The following is a 24,089-nucleotide window of genomic DNA, read 5'->3' as shown; positions in this document are numbered from 1 at the left end:
TAAAACAGTGACACCAGAGAGGGGCAGATGTGCGTTTTTGAAAATATCCGTATTCATGTGGACATGGCCGAAGTGATATTTAGTGACTGTAAAAAGTTCACAAATGGGCTATAATTGCAAAGTGTACAGAAGATGCAGCCATATTGTATGACTACATTATAAACTACGGTAGTAGCAGAGCACATACAGTGCATCCGGAAAGTATTCACAGCGCTTCACTTTTTCCACATTTTGTCATGTTACAGCCTCATTCCAAATTGTATTAATTTAATCTCTTACCTCAAAATTCTACACAAAATACTCCATCATGACAATGTGAATAAGTTTTTTTTTTTACTTTTTTTGAATTTATTAAAAATAGAAAACTAAGAAATCACATTTACATAAGTATTCACAGCCTTTGCCATGAAGCTCAAAATTGAGCTCAGGTGCATCTTTTTTCCACTGATCATCCTTGAGATCTTTCTACAGCTTAATTGGAGTCCACCTGCAGTAAATTCAGTTGATTGGACATGATTTGGAAAGGCACACACCTGTCTATATAAGGTCCCACAGTTGACTGTGCATGTCAGAGCACAGACACCAAGCATGAAGTCAAAAGAACTGTCTGTAGACCTGCGAGACAGGATTGTCTTGAGGCACAAATCTGGGGAAGGATACATAAAAATTTCTGCTGCTTTGAAGGTCCCAATGAGCACAGTGGCCTCCATTATTCGTAAATGGAAGACGTTTGGAACCACCAGGACTCTTCCTAGAGCTGGCCGGCCTTCTAAACTGAGCGATCAGGGAAGAAGGGCCTTAGTCAGGGAGGTGACCAAGGCCCCGATGGTCAGAGCTCCAGCGTTCCTCTGTGGAGAGAGGAGAGCCTTCCAGAAGGACAACCATCTCTGCAGCAATCCACCAATCAGGCCTGTATGGTAGAGTGGCCAGACGAAAGCCACTCCTTAGTAAAAGGAACATGGCAGCCCGTCTGGAATTTGCCAAAAAGTACCTGAATGACTCTCAGACCATGAAAAACAAAATTCTTTGGTCTGATGAGACAAAGATTGAACTCTTTGGTGTGAATGCCAGGCGCCATGTTTGGAGGAAACAGCAGGACAACGACCCGAAGCACACAGCCAAGATCTCAAAAGATTGGCTTCAGAACCACTCCGTGAATGTCCTGGAGTGGCTCAGCCAGAGTCCAGACTTGAATCCGATCGAACATCTCTGGAGAGATCTGAAAATGGCTGTGCACAGACTTCACCCATCCAACCTGATGGAGCTTGAGACTTATTGCAAAGAAGAATGGGCAAAAATGCCTAAAGATAGGTGTGCTAAACTTGTGGGATCATATTCAAAAAGACTTGAGGCTGTAATTGCTGCCAAAGGTGGATCAACAAAGTATTAAGCAAAGGCTGTGAATACTTATGTAAATGTGATTTTTTTGTTTTCTATTTTTAATCAATTCAAAACATGTCAAAAATACCTTTTTTCACATTGTCATAATGGAGTATTTTGTGTAGAATTTTGAGGTAAGAGATTAATTTAATACAGTTTGGAATGAGGCTGTAACATGACAAAATGTAGAAAAAGTGAAGCGCTGTGAATACTTTCCGGATGCACTGTATGACGCACTGTCCTCTTCATAAGTGCAACATGGCTACCAAATAAACATCTATGTGTCTCTTTGTGAACTTGTTTGAACTTGGGCTGTAATGACCCATCATATTTTTCCCCCATAGCTTAGCTTTTTATCTCCAAAAATAGTCTGCAGTTCTTTCATGACTGCACATGAACGCCTATTCAATCTCCTTTGGAGAGATTTGGCTGCAAACCTTCTTCCAGTTGAGCAAGCTAAGCTGTGGAGCCACAAACCAAGGTAAGCTCTGCATCCACATAACCTAAAAATAAAACTTCCAACACAATATATGGTGAGCATTTTTTATGGACCCTATTTACATTGTCTGGCTAAATAGTAACAAGAAAATCACACAAGGTGGAAGAACCGTCAAGTACGCCCCCATGCATTCCTTTCCTGCCATGCATGTTGTGTACCTGTACCTGTGATGGCGTGATGAGAGAAGGCTTCTACATAGGCCAGGTAGTTGTGAGGACAGTGTTTCTTAAGCCACTTGCAGACATCCTGCTGAGTCCACAGCACTACTGGTTTGGACAGACTTGACAACGTTGCGCTGGTGTGATACACAGTAAAAGCTTCACCTGGATGCAGCTGAAAATAAAACCACACAGATTAACAGATGTTGTAGGCAAGTGTCGGGTGTGGAAACAGAAATGACAGAAATGATGTGAAGCATTTATTAATTTATTAATATATTTATTGTACTTGTTGGACCATCACTCAATCAGGGCCCATAAACTAATTGCTTGTTATTTTCTAGGTCTTACAATTGATTCAAAATATTATGCAACAATATACAGTCATCAGACACAACATTATGTGCACCTGCTCAAACCAACAGCAGATAAAACAGTGCTGTCAAAGTCAGTTTTCACAAGGACAATGGTGCTCATTTTGAGGTGACATTGATTTGTCCATCCATCCATTCTCCTCCGCTTCTCCGGGTCAGTGTCGTGAGGGCAGCAGTCTCAGTAGGGAAGCCCAAATATCTTGGTCCCCGGCCACCTCCTCCAGCTCCACCGGAACGACACGACAATGATGTTCTTGTGTTTCAAGTACATGGGCCAGACGTGGCCATCAAAGAGGCCGGGGGGGTCTGGTACCGTGTAGTTCCTTGAGGTGACCGGGAGGCATCCGTTCTAAATGCCCGAGCCAGTTGAGGTGGTTCGGGCTCCATGTGAAAGAGGAGCATCTCTACTCTGAGCCCCTGCTGGATGACTGAGCTCCTCACGCTATCTCTTAGGTTGAGTCCAGCCACCCTACGGAGGAAACTCATTTCAGCCGTTTGGATCTGCCATCTCGTTCTTCTGGACACAAAGCTTATGGCCATAGGTGCGGGTGGGAATATAGAACGCCCGATAACCCTAGATCTTTGCATGCTGGCTCAGCTACCTTTTCACCACGACGGTACATCGACCGCATGACTGAAGCTGCTGCGCCGATCCGCCAGAAGCTTCACAATCAGATTCAAACCGTCCCAGTACACAGTGAAGGTCACCGCCTGAAGAAGCCATCAGGACCACATCTAAGGCCTTTGAGAGGTTTGACCAACGATGTTACACTTTCCCATGAAGGCTGAGGAGTGTGATCCCACCCCAGTCTGCCAATACAAAGTTACTGTTCCCGACTTCCACGCAATGTTGAAGAGACGTGTCAGTCCCTCAACATAAAGAGCCTTGAGGAATTCTGGGCGACACTCGTCCAACCACTGAAGAGCATTTTGACCACCAGATACCTCAGCCACAGTGATGGAACTGTCCTCTGACTCTGCTTCCTCTATGGAAGGTATGTCAGTGGGATTTAGAAGGGCCTCAAAGTATTCCTTCCACTGTCCGACTAGCTGGACTCCTGGTGGGAGACCCCACCAGGGGCATATAGCCATAGCCAACATAGCTCCTAGGATCACTCGGGCAATCAAACCCCTCCAGGAGACATTGATTTGTATTATTTATTTTTCACATTTGGTGAGTGTATATAAATTAATTTACATTATTTAATATGAATCCCAAATAATATAAACGTCTGAGAAAACCCTGACATTATGGTGCAGCTATGGTGCAGTGTCGATAGTGTCTCCTCCATTGTCTTGTACTCTTGCCTCTGTCATGGTGTCATATGTAATGTGAGCAGACTTCAACTCTTCACCTCCCTCTTCTCATAATATTCCTCATTTACAAATACTAAATCCATGGATTAACGTCCGATTGAGTGAAGCGTAAAACATGACAGTAACAAAGAGCTGCTGCCAAATGTTCTACTTCATTATTGACGACATGCCCTGGGGATTATTTATGCAGACATGTCATACAAACAACTGCAGCATACACATACTTTTGCAGTTTAATATAAATCCTTGACTTGGCACCAGTTGCAACCAAGAGGAGAACATTTTGTCTGGGCCTCTGGATTTCATGGAAGTTTAGAATAGTTTACATACTGACTACTCATGGTTGTAAATCAAATGGGAATCAACTGCATATTTAAAAATGTCAGTCAGTATCTGGTGTGACCAGCATTTGCCTCATGCAGTGCAACACATCTTCTTTGCGTAGAGTTCAGATTGTCAATTGTGGCCTGTGGAATGTTGGTCCACTCCTCTTCAATGGCAGTGCGAAGTTGCTGGATATCAGAGGGAACTGGTACACGCTGTCATATACGCTGATCAAGCACATCCACAACATACTCAATGGGTGACTTATCCGGTGAGTATACTGGCCATGCAAGAACTGGGACATTTTCAACTTCCAAGAATTGCGTACAGTTCCTTGCAACATGGGGCCGTGCATTACCTTGCTGATTACATGAGTTGATATTCATGGATATATGGCACAACAAAGGGCCTCTGGATCTCATCACGGTATCTCTGTGGATTCAAAATGCCATCTATAAAATGCACCTGTGTTCTTCGTCCATAACAGATGCCTGCCCATACCATAACCCCATCACCACCATGGTCCACTCCATCCACAACATTGACGTCAGGAAAGCGCTCATCCACACGACGCCACACACGCACATGTCTGCCATCCGCCCTGAACAATGTAAACCGAGATTCATCCGTGAATAGAACACCTCTCTGCTGTAGCCTGAAGTGTTGGGGCGTAAGCACAGATGATGTTGACAAGGCCCTCCAATGTTGAGTGACGCGGATTGAGAATTCTCTCTGTGCCGTTTGGTGAAAGGCTGATCATCCGGAGCAGCGTGTTCTTTACGGCAAAGCCCACTCCATGTTCCCTTCCATGTTCATCAGCACTTTCCCTTGCCAGAAGAAAGTATAGCGTATTCCTCATTTAGGGATCCATTGTCATGGAGTCGTGTTTCCTGCAGGGCTGCGATGTCGATATTCAGCCTGTGCAGCTCCTGGTCAATTACTGCTGTTTTTCGAGCATCATCAATTGCTTGAAGATCCTCAGTCAGTCCAGGCCACATAGTTCGTACATTCCAGACCGCAATCAGAAGGAGAGTTGGTGTCATGGTTTTCTTCGTTTTTTTGTTTGCCTGGTGCGTGGTGAATGATCTGCTTGTTGAGCTTTGACTCGAAGCTACAGGTACCCACTAAGCTGGCAGACCGTGGCAGGTCAGTACCTTACTTGAAATTAATCTTTTCACAAAAAGCTGTTTTTCTCCCTTTTTTTTGTTGTGAACTGATTTTTTCCCGGAATTTACCCATGTTCTACTGCTGATTACTAAAGAATGGAAAACGCTAGAAACAACCTTATTTTTGGCTGATGAAAAACAAGAGTCTAATCTTTGTTTTGGTAAATTCCATGTTTATATAACCCTGGCACACAATATTATATGCGCCTTGAAGATCAGATTAATGATGATTAACAAAATTAGCAGATTTTTTGATCATATTCAGTGCAGTGCTGGGATTAGAGGATACCATATAATGCACCCTTGTGGTTGAGATTTCAGGTGGGTACAAAATGTGTATGACAGCTAGTGAATGTTTCTTTATGTCGAAATACATTTTTGTAAAACTCGTATGGATGGAGCCAAGATGGAGGATTAGGTACCCAAACTCAGCAGGAGGTGATCAGACTTTTACAATGAAGCAGCCAAACTTCTCCTGGAGAAAGAAAGGCTGCAGTACTTCCTATACAAATAAATTACAGTAAAGTCTCGTTATATCGATATTCTCGGGAGTCGGAAAAAATACCGATATAACCGGACTATCCATATATCCGATCCTGCGCCGAACTGCATTAAAAGTGGGCAATAATGCACTCGACATTGTTCTATAGCAGGGGTGGGCAAACTTTTTGACTCGCGGGCCGCATTAATATGACAAAATTTACGGGGGGCAGACTATATGTTTTACACGTAACAGTCCACCTGGTATTATTGTATCTGTAAAATTGTCATGCAATCTGCTATTATTATTTATTATTTTATATTTATATTTAAATATTTAAAAAAATAATAAAATATAATAATTACAATAAATTTAAAATAATAATTATTATATTATTATTATGTAAAATATGCAAATATAACAATAATATTATATATAATTAATATAATAATTAGCATTAATATAATAATTATAATAATCATAATAGTTCTAATAATAATTATAATAATCTAATAATCTAATAATAATCTAATAATAATAATAATTATTATTATTATGTGCTTGTGTCCCTTTTTTCAGGAGCACTTTGTAAACAACAGACCATGTCAAAAAACGAAATTGATAAAACCATCAAAAGGTTGGCTCAGGCCATGATGCCAGGTTGTATGTTGAGTTTAAATGAAATACTTTTTTTTTGGGATTGGGCGGGCCATATTCTAACACTTGGCGGGCCGGATGTGGCCCCCGGGCCGTAGTTTGCCCACCACTGTTCTATAGTATAGAACAATGTCGAGCAGCTTAAATCAATCTTTGCTTAAGGATTTCAATACCAAAAAAGAACACGGCGAACGGCTGCTTCCAGTCTATGCTTCTGCTTCTAGTTTATTTTTCACACTTTCACACAAGAACCAACTGCGTTTGTGGTTTCTCTCGTGTGTATAGAATCTATACACACAAGAGAAACCACGAACGCCAGCATGTACATATGGAAAACAGTGATTATTGCAAGCGATAAAAAGATATCTGAATACAACACAATTAAATACATGTATTTGTACGCTTGTGTCTTCGTTGGAATAGGTGTGTATGCTATGTCAGTTGGTTCTTCTGTTGCATGCATGTGTTTGGCCAGCTATGGGGGGCGGGTTGAGCATGACCTGTGAACCAGGAAGTGCGGGAATCGGTGTGTGTGTTGCGCTCTGGTGGTGGAAGTGTGAAAAATAAAGTTGACTGGAAGCAGCCGTTCGCCGTGTTCTTTTTTGGTATTGAAATCCTTAAGCAAAGATTGATTTAAGCTGCTTTTGTATCAATATAAGCAGACCAAATTGGCTGGTGGGAGATGAAAAGGGCATCGTAGTAACCGGATTATCATAATAACCGGGTATCATACTAACGGAACTAATTATATCATAAAAGACTAGAAATTTGCCGGGAAATGAAAATAGTATCGTAATAAGTAGTAATTCGTTATAACCGATATCGATATAACGAGACTTTACTGTATATGCCGTATTTTCCGGACTATAAGTCGCCCCGTCGCATGAGGCCAAACATGCATAATTAGGTAGAAAAAAAACATACATAAGTCACACTGGAGTACAAGTCGCATTTTTTTAGGTAATTTATTTTGCAAACTATGTGACCAAAACATAGTTGTGAAAGTTCTAACATTAATAAAAGAATAGAGAAACGGCTGAATAGGTGCATGATATGCTAACACAATGGTTATTCAGCTACAAGAAAAGTAAACATGAACAGAAAAGGTGTCTAGTGTTTGTGACATAAGCAGTTTTAAGTACAGTAATTATAGCCTAAAGAACAAAACAAGTATACCTTTTAATATAATTCATAACAAGCAAACTCACTCCACATCACTAAATCTGTTGTATTCTTCCGTCCTCTGTGTCACTTCTAAATAACTCCAACTCCGGAGAAAGACGAAGCGTAGCTTCCTCTTCTACGTGGCTGTCTTCAGACTCAGACTCAGTTGCAGTTCCAATTATTCCAGCCTTTCTGAATCCAGACAAGATGGTCTGTCACTGAATCCCATGCTATGTGGATCCATTCAATAGCGTGCTGAAAAGTTGCATGGCGCATCCTCCCGGTTGCTGTAAAGCTTTGCTTGCCGTCCGTCATCCACTGCTCCCACAGGCGACGCAATACTGCCTTAAAGCTCCGGTTTACCGAGATATCAAGCGGCTGGAGTACTTTTGTTAAACCCCCGGGGATGATTGCAGGTATGGAATTGACAACTTTAACTTTCTGTCAGGTTTAAAATTAAAATAAAATGTACAATTCTTCCAACAGTTTCGTTTTGAACTGTGGCGTGATGTGCGCTTGCATACTGTCCATCACAAGCAGAGCTTTGCATGTCCTGAAGAAGCCATCGGGGCGCCTAGTGTAGCATTTTGTAAGCCAAAAGTTCATCATTTCCTGATCCATCCATCCTTTCTCATTCACGGCTACAATGACATCAGAGGGCGACTGGATTTTTGGCATGGCTTTCAGTTTGGCAACTTTGATCCATCACTACAACATGCTAGCACCACTGTGAAGCTTGATTTTTCATGGCCAGTTGTCACTATATTCACGCTCTTTTGCCCTTTCTCTGCGACACTTCAACCCACGGGGATGTCTAAACTGAGGGGGACTTCGTCCATGTTGATGATATGATCCGGTGTCACACTGTGCTCAGTTACTTGTTTTCATTCAACATTCATGGAAAATATTTCCATGTTCCAAGTAACCGTGTGCATGCGCGTGTTTTGTTGTACACAACAATACTGTTCTTCCTTTGCTTTGCTTCTCATTCGGTTGTCAGTTGAATTCTGTATAGTTCCTTTGTCATGTCAAAGATTGTCTTTGTGTGTGACTGTTAACTGTTAACCGCAACTCCAAAAAAAATGGTGAGGGAGAGTCAGCAGGAACAAAAAAATGTTTGGATTATCATAATGATCTACATTTAACTTGATTGACACAACAAGGACAATGACAACTAATGCACCGCCATCTTTTCTTCCTCCTGCCAACATGTGTGAATTTTGCTCCTTTTGTTTCGTCACTCATTTGTTTCATATCTTGGAGCCTCCAACTCCGGGATGCAACACTACTGTCATCAGCGACCAGTAGCATAAGCATAAGCCAAGCATATCCTGTCTCAACTTATGATGCAAATGCACAAAAGTGGGATATGGGAAGTGGCATATTTATTTACCTCCTGGCTAAGGTCCAGGTTCATCTCATGCTTTATCTCAGTCAGTAGTCACCATGAATGGAAACCAATCATTATTTCACTGCCCATTGCGATTATATTCAATTACAGGCACTGTCATTCATTATTTCAACATTTGCCGTCAATCATTGTACATACAGCATTAGACATGATGTTGCAATCATTAGATCTTTTTTTGGATCATTTAAAAATACTATATATGGCGTGATGCTGTAATCTCGCGAGAGGGTACGTGACGCACGCAAGTCAGACAAGCGGAATACAGCACTCCCAAACAATCTTAACTATTTAAACATCCGCAAAGTATCTTTAGATATAAACCAACATATTTAACTGCTGGAGAAGTTACAGTTCACAAAAAACAAACCTGGAAGATCTGGAGGAGTACATCGACGGGTGCTTCGATAGTATCGTCATGGGCAAGTTACCCAAGAGGCCGAACTCCAAGCGTAGCCGTCCTGAGGACTCCCCTGGGGGGACGTCGCCACCAGGCACAGACATCAAGGACATCCTCGATTCCATCGACAAGAGGCTGATTTGCTTGGACGGCCGCCTGGCTCTTGTCGAGGTACTCCATAAAGAATTTCAGGCCATCCGTGAGTCTCTGGACTTCAGCCAAAAACAAATAATCTCCTTGGTGACGGAGAACGCAACCCTCCGCGAATCGGTGAAGTCCCTCACCGACGGAGTTTCACAACTCCGCCAGGAAAACAAGTCCATGAAGGAAACGATCTTGGACCTTCAGGCTCGAAGCATGAGGGACAACCTCGTCTTTGCAGGAATTCCGGAGAAATCTGAGGAAGACCCGGAAGAATCCGTAAGGGCCTTCATGGCGCAACGGCTCAAGCTACCAGCTGACGTCATCGGGGACATCACCTTCCATCGCGTCCACCGCCTGGGAGCCAAGAAGCCAGAAAATAGAAGGCCGAGACCCATCGTGGCAAAATTTGAACACTTCAAGCAGAAGGAGCAGGTGAAAGGCCGAGGCCGAGAGCTGAAGGGGACGGACTTCAGCATGAACGACCAGTTCCCAAGGGAGATCCTCGACAGACGCCGTCGCCTGTTCCCTATCCGAAAAAAGTTCATCAACGAGGGGTGCTGAGCTGTCATCACAGTGGACAAACTCTTTGTTAATGGACAGCTATACCGCGATCGTGAAATTACACCGTGGCTGTATTAATCATTCTAACATGGTAACTGAATATGCTTGGTAAGGTAAGGTAACATCCTACTTTTTCATAGCAACATGATAAAGGTTCGTATATTATAACGCGCTCATCCTCGTTAACGCCTGCGCTCTGCCTTCAAATTACCCCCCATTTCTCTCCCTTGCATGTCACCTCATTCCTTTCCTCCCTGTCTCACACACTTTCTCACTGTCTTTCCCCTCTTTCACTCACTTATATTCCCGTTTGTCACTTGTCTGTTTTCTGCACTTGTCTGTTTTCTGTCTATACAGTTCACACACACTCACATAATCACAAACCTGCAAATACAAACATTGTACATAAAGACACACATCCATGTACACAGGTGGCTCATACTGTACATCTGACACATAAACCTACAACACTGCCACTTACACACACGCATATCTCACACATGCATACACCAACATTACACCATCACTAGTCAGATCAGGAGGGCTACATTATAATATGCCCATGTGCACTTTAAGCATATATCTAATTGTATATGCTTACATTACCTACAGGCACATATACTTCACACTTGCACATATATACACACGCATATCATCATAAGCTAGTCTAGGATGTCCTCACTGCAATTTGTCACTTGGAATGTCAGGGGAGTCGGGTCTCGAGTAAAGACAAAAAATGTTTAACCATCTAAAGAATATCCAAGCAGACATTGTCTTATTGCAAGAGACTCGCATCTCCAAAGCAGCTGCCCATACATTTCACTCACCACAGTTTCCACACATATACTTAGCAAACTACAACTCCAAACAGAGGGGCGTAGCCATTTTAATTAGCCGGAGGGTCAATTTTACACTGCTCAACAATACTACAGACATAGAAGGTAGATATATAATAATTAACATATCTGTGGACAATTAAATATTGCATTGCCAACGTATATGGTCCTAATGTTGATGACCCCTCATTTTTTCACACCTTTTTTTCTTCTCTCTCTGCACACCTGGATTCAAGCTTGATCTTGGGAGGGGACTTCAACTTGGTATTTAATCCAGATATAGATAGGTCTAGCCCAACAATATTGAAAAAATATATGACTGATTTTGGTCTTTGTGATGCTTGGCGCTCTTATCACCCTACTCACAGAGAATATATGTATTTCTCACCAGTGCACCACACGTACTCCCGAATTGACTACTTCTTAACAAGTAGCTCAATCTTATCAGACATATCAAATATTCACATACACCCTATCATTATTAGTGATCACGCACCAGTCTCTATCTTTCTTACTAACCAAACCACAAGTACACCTACTAAATGCTGGAGATTTAATACATCATTGCTTAAAGACCCAGACTTTTTAAAGGACTTTGAGAGAGAGTGGACAATGTTTTTAGATTTTAATGACCAACCGGAAACCTCGGCTTGTGTTCTCTGGGAGACAGCAAAAGTAGTAATGCTTTTAGTAATGCTACTCATCATATAAGAAAAAGAAAGAAAGATTATTGGGATTGGAATTGGAGGAAAAAATCAAACTCCTTGAAACTGCTTATGCAGATTCACAGGATGAGAATACTCTGAATAATCTTAGAAAATTGAAATTAGATTTAAAAGAAATTACTGATAAGAAAATTCTGTTCCAATTACAAAGACTACGTTTGGAGAAGTTTGAACATGCCAATATATCTGGAAACTAACTAACCAACTAAAACTTAATAAAGAAAAAAACTCTATCTCCTCCATTAGAAACTCAGAAGGTAACATCACTCACCTTCCGGAGGAAATTAATTCAGTCTTTAGGGACTAAAGACTATACACACCTCAGATTAACCCTTCTGTTCCAGACATTGAAACATTTCTTAGCACCATAGAATTACCAAAATTATAAAAAAAATCAGGTGACAACCCTGGACTTACCCATTTCACTAACAGATCTTTATGATGCTCTACAGCAATTGCCAAATAACAAGGCGCCAGGACCGCACGGGTTCCCTGCCGAATTTTATAAAACATTCTGGTCATTGCTAGCCCCAGTATTTTTTAAAATGGTTCAGGAAATAAAAGAAAATGCACGCCTACCCCCATATATGAACTCTGCTACAATCAGTCTGTCACGGTTACGCTAGGCGGTGTTGCGATGTGACCCCAGGATGCAGAGAGCAGGACAAAAAGTGCAAATAAAAGGTAGTTTAATACAAAAAAATAGCAGCAGCAGGAAAACACAACAGCCACTTCAACGCAAGGACAATTCACAATGAAACCACAACAGAAAGAGCACGCACCTGAACTAAATAGGGATAATGAAATTAGAAGCAGGTGTGTGAAAAGAGCAGGGGTAAGGAAAACGGAAGAGAACAACAAAGGAAGTGGATACCAAAATAAGGGCATGGAAACTGGAACAGAAGGAAAGAAGGAAAGGGGGTGAAGCCCCCTCGTGACAGTACTCCCCCCTCAAGGACGGATCCCAGACGTCCCAAAAGTTCCACAGGCAAAGAGGGATGGGAGGCGGGGGGACCGGAGGTGGGTTGCTGGCCGGACCTCTCCGGAGGTCGGCCAGGGTGGCAGGGCCACGCAGGAGGGCGGCCTGCCGGGTGAGCAGCCCAAACCCGGAACCCGGCTCCTCTGGAGGACGGCCATGACGGCAGGCCCAGCAGAAGCCATGGGTGGACCCCTTTGGGGGCCGGCCAGGGTGGTGGACCTGGCAGGGGAGGCCCGCCCCGCCGTGGAAGAGGTGGCGCCTGCGGCGGCGGCGTGGCGTCCCGCCGTGGGAGAGGTGGCGCCGGAGGAGGCGGCGGCGTGGCGTCCCGCCGTGGAAGAAGTGACGCCGGAGGAGGCGGCGGCGTGGCGTCCCGCCGTGGAAGAGGTGGCGCCGCAGGAGGCGGCGGCGTGGCGTCCCGCCGTGGAAGAGGTGGCGCCGGAGGAGGCGGCGGCGTGGCGTCCCGCCGTGGAAGAGGTGCCGCCGGAGGAGGCGGCGGCGTGGCGTCCCGCCGTGGAAGAGGTGGCGCCGGCGTGGCGTCCCGCCGTGGAAGAGGTGCTGCCGGAGGAGGCGGCGGCGTGGCGTCCCGCCGTGGAAGAGGTGGCGCCGGAGGAGGCGGCGGCGTGGCGTCCCGCCGTGGAAGAGGTGGCGCCGGAGGAGGCGGCGGCGTGGCGTCCCGCCGTGGAAGAGGTGGCTCCGGAGGAGGCGGCGGCAGCGGCGTGGCGTCCCGCCGTGGAAGAGGTGGCGCCGGATGAGGCGGCGGCGGCGTGGCGTCCCGCCGTGGAAGAGATGGCGCCGGAGGAGGCGGCGTGGCGTCCCGCCGTGGAAGAGGTGGCGCCGGAGGAGGCGGCGTGGCATCCCGCCGTGGAAGAGGTGGCGCTGGAGGAGGCGGCGTGGCGTCCCGCCGTGGAATAGCGGGCACCGTCTTGGCTGGACGGTTGTGCTGGCGGTCCGGCGGGCTGTTCCTCCTCAGGCGACCAGCTGAGGGCATCATCCCCACACTCCTCGAACAGGGTGTGATGTGCGTCCTCCGACGCACTGCTGGTCGTACTAGCCCTCCCTTCCGAAGGCGGATTCCAGACGCCGTATGCCGCTGGACATGGAACCGAGGAAGGGAGGAGGGGGACCTGGAGAATGTACGTCGTTGTCGCGGCCAGGCCGGTGTGTCGTCCACGGGGCCCGGATAAACCCACGCCATGGGTACGAGCGTGCCATCCGGCCCCCACACCATGTCCTCCAGTTCCTCCGGAGTGAATCTTGTGCACTCCGCTTCCATCGCCTTCAGGATCTGCCGGGTCCAAAAGTCGCTCTCCGCGAGGTCGTCGTTTTGTGGTTTCATTCTGTCACGGTTACGCTAGGCGGTGTTGCAATGCGACCCCAGGATGCAGAGAGCAGGACAAAAAGTGCAAATAAAAGGTAGTTTAATACAAAAAAATGGCAGCAGCAGGAAAACACAACAGCCACTTCAACGCAAGGACAATTCACAATGAAACCACAACAGAAAGAGCACGCACCTGAACTAAATAGGGATAATGAAATTAGAAGCAGGTGTGTGAAAAGAGCAGGGGTAAGGAAAACGGAAGAGAACAACAAAGGAAGTTGATACCAAAATAAGGGCATGGAAACTGGAACAGAAGGAAAGAAGGAAACTAAGAGAGCTGTCACGAGGGGGTGAAGCCCGCTCGTGACACAGTCTCTTGCTAAAATCAGAAAAGGACCCAACATTACCTTCCAGTTATCGTCCAATTTCACTTAATGCGGATCTTAAAATAATATGCAAAGTATTAGCTAGAAGACTGGAAAAAGTTACCCCCTCATATAATACATCCCGATCAATCAGGATTTATCAAGGGGAGACACTCAGTTAGCAATGTACGCCGCTTAACCAATCTGATTGATCACTCTATCATCCATAATTTGGAAACCACAATCGTCTCACTAGACGCTGAAAAAGCATTCTACAGAGTTAACTGGAAATTTCTCTTTGCAACCCTACAGAAATTTGGCTTTGGAGAGTCATTTAGAACGTGGATCCAAATATTATATAGCACCCCAAAGGCCTCCGTTCGAACCAATAATCTGATCTCTCCAGAATTCACTTTACAAAGAGGTACTAGGCAAGGTTGTCCACTCTCCCCCTCATTGTTTGCTATCTTCATTGAACCTCTTGCAGCTGCAATTCGACAACATGTAAATATTAAAGGGATCCACACAACGAATGTTCATCATAAGATAAGCCTTTATGCTGATGATGTGTTACTCTTCCTAAAAAACTCACACTCCTCACTTCACCAAGCTATCACACTCATCAATAACTTTAGCACCTTTTCTGACTACTCTATTAACTGGTCTAAATCCATAGTATTGCCCATTAATTTCGTTTTCCAGAGCATCCCCTCTATACCACTGCATTCAGGGAATATCAGGTATTTGGGCATCAACATTTCCTCCAATCTGTCAGACCTGATCAGCTTGAATTATACCCCACTGTTGAAATCGATTGAGGATGATCTTGAACGTTGGAGAATCCACTGTGAAAATGATGATATTACCAAGGATCAATTATCTGTTCTCTATGATCCCAACCAAACCATCTATAACTTGGTTTAAGTCATTAGATTCTTATATAAATAAATTTCTTAGGAAAAATAAGCCAGCACGAATATGCCTAAAAACATTACAAAAATCTAAAGAATGTGGGGGCTTAGAACTGCCAAATTTCTCCAATTACTTCCTGGCAAATAGGCTACAGTATATCTTAAAATGGATAAAACCTAACCCCTTGGATCAGTTATGGCTAGACATTCAACAATCATTTAGCCAAGAAATCCCCATCTTTAACTTACCTTTCATAAGTCAAATCCTTAGGAAACACGATTGTTTTAAAAGTATAAATATTAAAACCACTCTGACAGCTTGGTGGGAATTTTTAAAAATAACTAGGTCCTCGCTCACTCCTTGCCAGTACACTCCGATCTGGAATAACCCTGATATATTGCTTAAAAAAACTTTTTTACAACATGCCATGACAAAGGAATAAGTTGCTTGGAAAATATCATAAGGGGGGGAAAGTTTGTGTCATTCACTTACCTTGTTACACAGTATGGGTTAAGCCAGAATACATTTCTTGAATACTCACAAATTAAATCCATAATTAGAGCTACGTTTCGTAACATATCTTGGGAAAGCTATCCCACCATTGACCAATTCTTAAACGTATCCGCTCCCCAAACATTATCCAAGTTGTACATTCTTTTGTCAAAGTGTGACAACACCGTTGGGGTTCCAGTCCCCAAATGGAACCTAGATTTATCTACAAGCTGTGACCCTGAGTTCTGGAAGCAAATATGCCTTAATTTGTCCCGTTTAATAAAAAATCCCAACCTACAGTTGGTTCAGTTCAAAACCATTCATAGAGTACACTACACAGGGCAGAGAATGTTTAAAATGGGTCTAACCGACTCTAACATCTGTGTACACTGCCCAGATCATGTAGTAGATGATTATTTACACTCCATGTGGGCTTGTGCCCCCATTAGTAATTTCTGGCAAGCAGTGTGCGAAGACCTTTCTTTGGCACTTGGGACCTCTATTCCTTCCTCACCTGTATTATGCTTGTTGGGTGATCTTTCTACAGTCAACGTAGAAACAAATCACACACAACTCCTCATCACAGCGTTAAGCATTGCCAAGAAAACCATTCTTATCAATTGGAAATCCCAAAAAAAAACTGAACATAGCCTTTTACAAAAATCTTCTGTTAGATCATATAGCAATTGAGAGAATGTCTGCTGAATCCAAAGAACAACTGTCAGAATTTCAATCTATATGGGCTCCAATAATTAATCTCTTAAACTAATCTCTTAATCTAATTCTCGAAGAGCTGAGTGTGCCTGTCTCTGCCCCTGGCGGTCTCGTTCCTCTGGCTTGGGGCATGGTCTTGGTCGCCGGGTTGCCCTGGGGGGTGAGCGGGTGGGTGCCGTGTATCTCTGTCCCTTCTTGCTGGGCTGACCCCCTGGAGGTTCTGGTGGGGGTTGGTGGGGGGCTGTCCGGATCTGGGGATGGGGCGTGGGTGGGGTGGTAGTGGTCGTCCCGGGGGTGGTGCAGGCCGTCCCTCAGGGTGGTGGGTTGACGGGGAGCCGCATCCGGTGGGTGGTGGGCGCTTGCTGCTGCTAGGGGGGGCCTGTGTGCGGCCAGTGGCGCTGGTTCCTTTGTGGCCTCCCTCGCCCCTGGGGGTGGGCCGGGTTTGCCCTGGGTGCTCTGGCTTGGCTACAGTGTGGGACCGTGGGGTGTGGGCATGGGAGGCTTTGGCCCTGCCCTTGGTGTGGGCACGGGTGGTTATACCCCGCTGCCCTTGCAGAGCCTTCTGGGGGGCGTTCGCCGGCTATATATGTGTGTGTGTGTGTGTGTAGGTATGCATGTATATATTTATTATTATATCTAAAATAGCTAAAAGATCTAAATTATTAGAAAATATATTATATATAAATTATTATTATATATTAAGTATCAATAGTAGTATCATTATTATACATACATAACTATTATCAATAATAATAATAATTATTATTATTATTACTATTATCATTATTATTATTATTACTATTACTATTATTACTATTATCATTATTATTATGATTACTATTATTATTATTATTATTATTATGATTACTATTATTATTATTATTACTATTATTATTATTATTATTATCAATTACTTTATTTTATTGTTATTTATTATTTTTATTCTCAATTTTTATTTTTGTGTATGGTAGGCATGTGTGAGTTATGGGGACCGTGTGCTATCGTCCCACTCTGGCTGTGGCTGTTTCCCGGGTGGGGCGCCTGGTAAGCTCATACGGGAGGGGGGGGTCTCGTTTGTGCACCTTGGGTTCTGGGTGGGGAGGTGCGGTGCTGGGGTGGGGCATTACCTGCTTCTCTCCCTTTGGTAGGGGGGTGGCTGGGTTGTGGTGGATGTGGGGCGGGCGGGTGGGGGGGCTGGCTGTGGGTGCGTGGGTACCGGGACGGGTAGCGGTTGGGGTGGTGCTCTGCGCGGCGCGGGCCGGGATTGGCGGGGGACTTGCTTGGGGGGCGGTGTGGTGGGCTCTGGGTCGTGGGGGGGCCTCGACCAAGGGTTGGGGGGCGGGGCTGGCCAGTGGCTCACAGGCGGCCCCTGCTATTTGCCGGTGTCTGGTTGGCCCCTTCTGTCTCCGGTCTGGTGGCGGTCTTCCCGCCTCCGGGGTGTCCTACTCGGCGGGTACGTGGGTGGATGGGAGATGTGGTGGAGACGGGTCGGCGCCGTGGCGGAGGGTGGGACTGGGGGGGGCATTCACTTTTTACGGCTGTTGGGGTGTCGTTTATCTGGTGGGCTCTGCTGCCTGGTGTGTGTGTCTCTGTCCCGCCCTGGCACTCTTGGCTCACGTGCCCTGGGGGTGGGGTTGGGCTCTTCCACATGCGGGTCCCGGTTCTCCTGCGGTCTCTGTGGTGTCACTCCCTGGGCTGCCATGGTGACGGATGTGTTGCCGGGGCGTGGTCCCTGCTGTTCTGGTGGTTGTAGGAGCTGCCTCGGGGCGTGTGGTTTGTCCGCGGCTCCTGGTGGTCCGGGGGTGGCGTAGCTGGCACAATCTCTGGTGGGGCTGCCACGATGGGCTGGGTGGGGCTCGTGGTTGGTACTGTGGCCCACGGCTTGCTCCGGGCGGCTGGCTTGCCCGGCTCGGTTTGTCGAGAGTGCGGGGTGGGCGTGTGTGGGGCCCCGGTCCTCCCTGCTGCACTGCACCACCTCACATACATGTAGGACTTTGGGGGGTGTCCTGCAACTGGTTATGCCGGGGGCGAGGGGTTTCCTTGCGGATGCCCTTTTGTCCTCGGCATTCCTCTGGCTTGGTCACCCTTCAATTTTAACCGCACCTTAGACACTCAGTTCTGGGGGGGATCTGGGCAGGCATGGGACCCACCATTGCTCAGCTTCCCTCCACACACACACATACACCACACACACAGGTCAGCCCTATGGGGCAGGCCTATTTTTAATTGCACAATCTACACAATACTATCATCACACACACAGGTGTAGCGGGCTGGACCGGAGAGCCTTCTGCCTACCCCCGCGATTGGCCCGCTGGCTGCTGGGGCTTGGCGGTTCGCTCGGGGTGTCCTGGGCTGCAGGATATTTTGGTCTGGTCTGCCTGGCCTTCCTGGGGGTCCCGCTGGAACCAGCTGACGCCGGGGCTTGCCCTAGGGTCATGGTTGGCGCTACCTCATTGGGTCTGTCCTGGGTCGCGGGCCCTTGGGGGGGCGTTCGCCGGCCTCCAGGCGGTGGGGTCCGCGCTGCTGGTGGCCTGAAGTCTACGGTGGTGGCTTGGGGTTGTTGCGCTGTGGTGGCTGCTGCAGGGACCGGGCTGTGTGTTGGGAGGGGGCCTGATCCTGCTCATGGGGACAAGGGCCTGGGTGGCATGTGGGGATGGGGGGCATGCTCCTCGGACTGGGGCCTGCTGGGGGGGCGGTGCTCTTCTGGGCGTTTGGGTGTCTGCTGCCATTGGTCCTATGCTCTTCTGCATCGCTGTCCCTGTCTTTGGGTCTCGGGTTCTGCTTCCTGGGGGTGTGTGGGGGGCGGGGGGGCGGCGCCTCCGGCCGTGGACAGGCTCCCTTCCAGTTGGCGGGGGCGCTCCTGTGCCCACAGGTGTGTGGCCTTCGATGCCCTTCTGCCCTAGGTGGGGTATGGTCTCCCGCTGGTCTCGGGGGTGCGGCTCTCCCCCGGCCTGCTGGCGCCCTGTTACCGGTTGGGATTGCTCCTCCATGGCCTCTTGCTGGTCTCTTCGGGGAGTTGCTTCGGGGGCGGGTCTTGGGGAGTCGGCCCTGGCTTTGCCCACACCCACGGGGCCGGAGGATCTCTGGCGGTGGGGGCTTGACCTGGCTGCGCGGGGCGGGGTTTGCTGGGTGGTAGAAGGCAGTCTCTCTCCTTTTGTCATTCTCAGTGACAATTACACATTCACACACTTGCATTCACATACACAAGCACGCTTACGCACACATATATGAATATATACACAGAAGTACACACCTCCATATGGACACTCACAGCACATGGGTGCTTCTCTACACAATCTACCATCTTATCCCTGATGTCTTTATGCTATTGGTATGCTATTATTACAGTAATAATGATGTCAAGCAGTGAGATTTTAATTACTGTAACTGTATGGCTGTAATTCTGTTTACTATCATGGTTCATGTCTTCATTGTTACTATTGCTACTGGTAAGTTGGACTGTTTCATTTCACTGATATCATCTCCATTGTGACCCTTAGCCATCATTGACATTTAACTGTTCTGTTTGTCACTGTTATGGAAATTCTTGTTGCTGCTGTTTTTGTCTCTCTCTCTACTCCCCCCCCCCCCCCACCCCACCTTTCTCTTCTTTTTTGTTCTTCTTCTTGCTCCGGTCCAGTCGCTCCAAATGTGCATAACAAAAACATCAAATAACGGCAAATAAAATTTCATGGTACAGGGAAGTTGCAGCCAACACCTTTCCTGACACAGAGCAAATCTGTTTAGCATGTAAGGGCATTTAGATCAGCAATACTATCTGCCCCAATGGCTGGACGGGACAAAAAAAATATACTATATATGAAATGCATATCCCATATAAGTACAAATAAACATCTACAAGATAAGAGTTATACAATATAATGGAGTCAATTTCACCCTCAATTTAAACGGATTCATAATCACAGTGTGACAAAATTTTAATATGGCTGTGTACTACATTACCCAGAAGCTTTAGAGCTCGAGAGAAACCCGTACATTTACACGCTGAAGAAGCGACGAGCGAGTAAGGAGCGTGCTGCTAAACAAGAGTTCATAGAAATGACTGTACACTGCTGTTCTTGGTTTGTTAAACAAGCAACAATCATAACATTAACTAACAATTAGGAATTTAATGATGATGGTTTCAGCAGAGCAGTGACTATGTATTTGTGATATGTACTATGTACTGTATATGTGTATATGTATTTGCTGAGTGTGTGTGTATATATTTTTTATTTAGTTATGGTGATGTTTCAAAATATTAATATAATATATTAATAATAAATATTAACCGTTTTTTGACAGTGTTGGTTTGTTTGTTGCATTTTTGCATGCTTGCTAAAAAAAAAGATACATAACCAATTTCTGTGAACCCTTACAGGCAACTGCAGAGGAAAAACATTCTGTTTTGGTTCACCAATGTTGTAGACCAGTATAGTCTTAATGACAAGTCAGTGCACCATCTAAACGATTTTGAGGCTTTATTTTCAAGGACAATTTGTTTTTGAGTGCACTGAGAATTGTGTTTACACTTAACCGAGTAAAGCCATTTGATTAAGTCTAAATGCTGGAAGAAAAGAATATCTGACTGGCTGTTGACCTTCAAGCTTTAAAAAAATATGCCACAAGGGCCCATTGTGCCTGAACAGCCTGGATCCCTTTTCTTCCGAAAAACAGAGACATGACTGGCTGTTACTTCCTGCATGATGACTGCCACAGTTACCCAATCACATCTAAAGGTGCTTCTTCTCTGTCAGACAGCATAATGGGCCACCCACAAACCTATGTCCTTTACCCCATCTGGAAAACAGTGTGCTGTAAGGATGGTATCGAGTGAATCAATTAAAAATCTATTTCGTAGTAGATTGCTTGCTTGGACGTACACCTGGAGCAGTGCTGTCTTTTTTAGCAACCAATCATTTTCAAATTTATTGCTTGAAAAAATGGGGGTCAGTGGGATTGAGAAGGGCCTCAAAGTATTCCTTCCACCGTCTGACTACATCCTCAGTTGACGTCAGCAGGCCCCTGTCCCCACTATAAACAGTGTGGACCGGGCACTGCTTCCCTTTTCTGAGGTACTGCCAGGCCAAGCGGCATGCAGATGAGGCAGTGGTTGTGGCAAAAACTCAGGTGTGGGAGGAATTGGGTGAGGCCCAACTTTCAGTCGGCCTTGAAGAGGTTCTGTCAAACCATCCGACCCCTCAGAAAGGGGAAGTAGTGGCCGGTCTGGGGGCCTGCTGACCTCGTCTGAGGATGCAGTCGGACGGTGGAAGGAATACTTTGTGGCCCTTCTGAAACCCACTGACATACTTTCCTTAGAGGAAGCAGAATCAGAGGACACATACTCGGACAGTTCCATCACCGTGGCTGAGGTATCTGGGGTGGTCAAAATGCTCCTCAGTGGTTGGACGAGTTTCGCCCAGAATGCCTCAAGGCTTTGGATGTTGAGGGACTGTCTTGGCTGACACATCTCTTCAACATTGCGTCAAAGTCGGAAACAGTACCTTTGGATTGGCAGACCGGGGTGGTGGTCCCCCTCTTTAAAGGAGGGTGACTGAAGGGTGTGTTCCAACTACAGGGGATCACACTCCTCAGCCTCCCTGGGAAAGTCTATTCCGGGGTGCTAGAGAGTAGGGTACCGACCCTTGGTCGAACCTTTGCTACAAGAGGTTCAATGCGGTTTTCGTCCCAGTTATGAAACACTGGACCAGCTCTACACCCTTGCAAGGGTGCGGGGGGGTGCACGGGAGTTTGCCCAACCAGTATACATGTGCTTTTTGGACTTGGAAAAGGCATTCGACTGTTTCCCTTGTGGTACCCTTTGGGGGAGTGCTCCAGGAGTACGGGATTGGTGGTGCCATCCTGTCCTTGTACAAATGGGGCAGGAACATGGTTCACATTGCCAGCAGTAAGTCCAGCCTTTTGTCACAGACTCTGTTCACAATTTTAATGGACAGAATTTCTAGGCACAGCCAAGGCGTCAAGTGAGTCTGGTTCTGGGACCTTGGGATCTCATCTCTGCTGTTTGCGGCAACCTTCAGCATTTACTGGGACGGTTTGTATCCAAGTGTGAAGCTTCACACTCCAAATCAGAGGCCATCATTCTCAGTCAGAAAAGGGTGGAGCGCTCCCTTCGTGTTGGGAATGAGGTCCTGCCCCAGGTGGAGGAGTTTAAGTATGTGAAGTAGCTGAAATGACTTTCCTCCGTAGGGTAGCTGGACTCACCCTAAGAAAGGTGAGGAGCTCAGTCATCCAGGAGGGGCTCAGATTAGAGCCGCTTCTCCTTCACATTGAGAGGAGCCAGTTGAGGTTGCCCGTTTGCATCTAGTCCGGATGCCTCCCGGACGCCTCCCTCGTGAGGTGTTCCGAGCATGCCCAGCCGGGAAAAGGCCCTGGGACACACGCTAGAGCAGGGGTGCTCATTAAGTCGATCGCAATCCACCGGTCGATCGCGGAGGTGGTACTGGTCGATCGCGGCGTGACATTAAAAAAATATCATCCTAGCATCAATGCCGTCACTTGATTGATATACAGGGCAGCCATTCAGATGACAACTGAATGTTGCCCTTCGGGTGACCAATCAAATCAAACAACGTCTCTAAGTGCAGCAGAACTTACGATGTCAGCCTATCATCCATCCCCGTTACTTGATTGGCATACAGGACAACCAGTCAGATGACAACTGAATTTTGACCTTTAGGTCACCGCTCATGCGTAAACAACGATGCAAAGTGTCAAGCTAGTCGGCGAATTGCGTCAGAAGCCCTCGCTAAAGTTTATGGTCACTAAAATGAGTGAAGTAGCTGGACCAAGTAAAAAGGCAAAAACATATCACTTCCATACGGAATGGGAGGTGGACTTTTTTTTTCACAATGTCTTTTTCGAAGTGCGTTTGCCTGGCTAACCTGGCTATCAGCAGCTACTGTCCGGACTATGCATCCCTGGCTGATTCAATTCAGTGCAAGTCATCAAAGTAAACTCAGGTAATTACAAAAAATGTTAACAGTTAATTATGTGTGTTTTGCAATATTGGCTCATTTGGTTATGTAAGGTACATCAACATACATTGTACGTACAAATAATCCTCAATGCATTAGAAAATAAATAGATGTTTTGCATTTTTGTAGTGGGTAGATCATTTTGACTCGGTCAAAAGTAGCTTGCATGCTGAAAAAGTGTGAGCACCCCTGCGCTAGAGGGATTATTACTAGCCTGTTAACTATCTCCAACCTTGACCAAGATGGCGGCGCACAGAGACGCAGCGGCTCACGGCTCTCCCTTCCAGTGCTTTTTTTGTTTATTTTATGTGTCCACGTATACATCGGCATTATTACACCCATCAGGACCTTGTGGACATCAGCTACTGACAAACTGGTAGTTTGCAGAGACTTACACCATCGACACAACATCCCAGACGAACAAAAGACACCACCAGGTGCTCCATGGATTATTGTCTGGTCCGGAAAGAAACGTAGGCGGCATCGGGAGAGGAAGCCAAAGCGCGGTCGCAGGTCCCTACTGCTATGGCTACGAAATAACCCACATAATCCACCCCTGCCGATCCTGTATCTCACCAACGCCAGATCCATTACCCACAAAACGGATGACCTGGAGTTACAGCTCGTGGGAAACAGCTACATTCGTGACTGTTGTGTTTTAATCATCACAGAGATCTGGCTCAAACTGAGGATCCCCAATGCTAGCGTGCAGCT

At 46.2% G+C, this 24,089-nt stretch overlaps 1 protein-coding gene across 1 annotated transcript in view; it reads right to left on the bottom strand.

Annotated features, from left to right (window-relative positions):
* The window catches only part of LOC131104315 (sterile alpha motif domain-containing protein 10), a 74,362-nt gene that overhangs the window by 13,253 nt on the left and 37,020 nt on the right, over positions 1 to 24,089 (bottom strand). Inside the window, exon 3 of the mRNA XM_058051355.2 lies at positions 2,044 to 2,212. Coding sequence (XP_057907338.2) covers positions 2,044 to 2,212 — 169 coding nt within the window. The remainder of the gene's footprint in view (positions 1 to 2,043; positions 2,213 to 24,089) is intronic.

The sequence above is a fragment of the Doryrhamphus excisus genome, linkage group LG15 (genome assembly GCF_037039965.1).
Source record: "Doryrhamphus excisus strain RoL-2023G ecotype Guam linkage group LG15, RoL_Dexc_Guam_v1.1, whole genome shotgun sequence".
Classification (NCBI taxonomy): Eukaryota; Metazoa; Chordata; class Actinopteri; order Syngnathiformes; family Syngnathidae; genus Doryrhamphus; species Doryrhamphus excisus.
The sequence above is the reverse complement of the archived record's forward strand: the minus strand, read 5'-3'. Positions and strand labels throughout refer to the sequence as shown.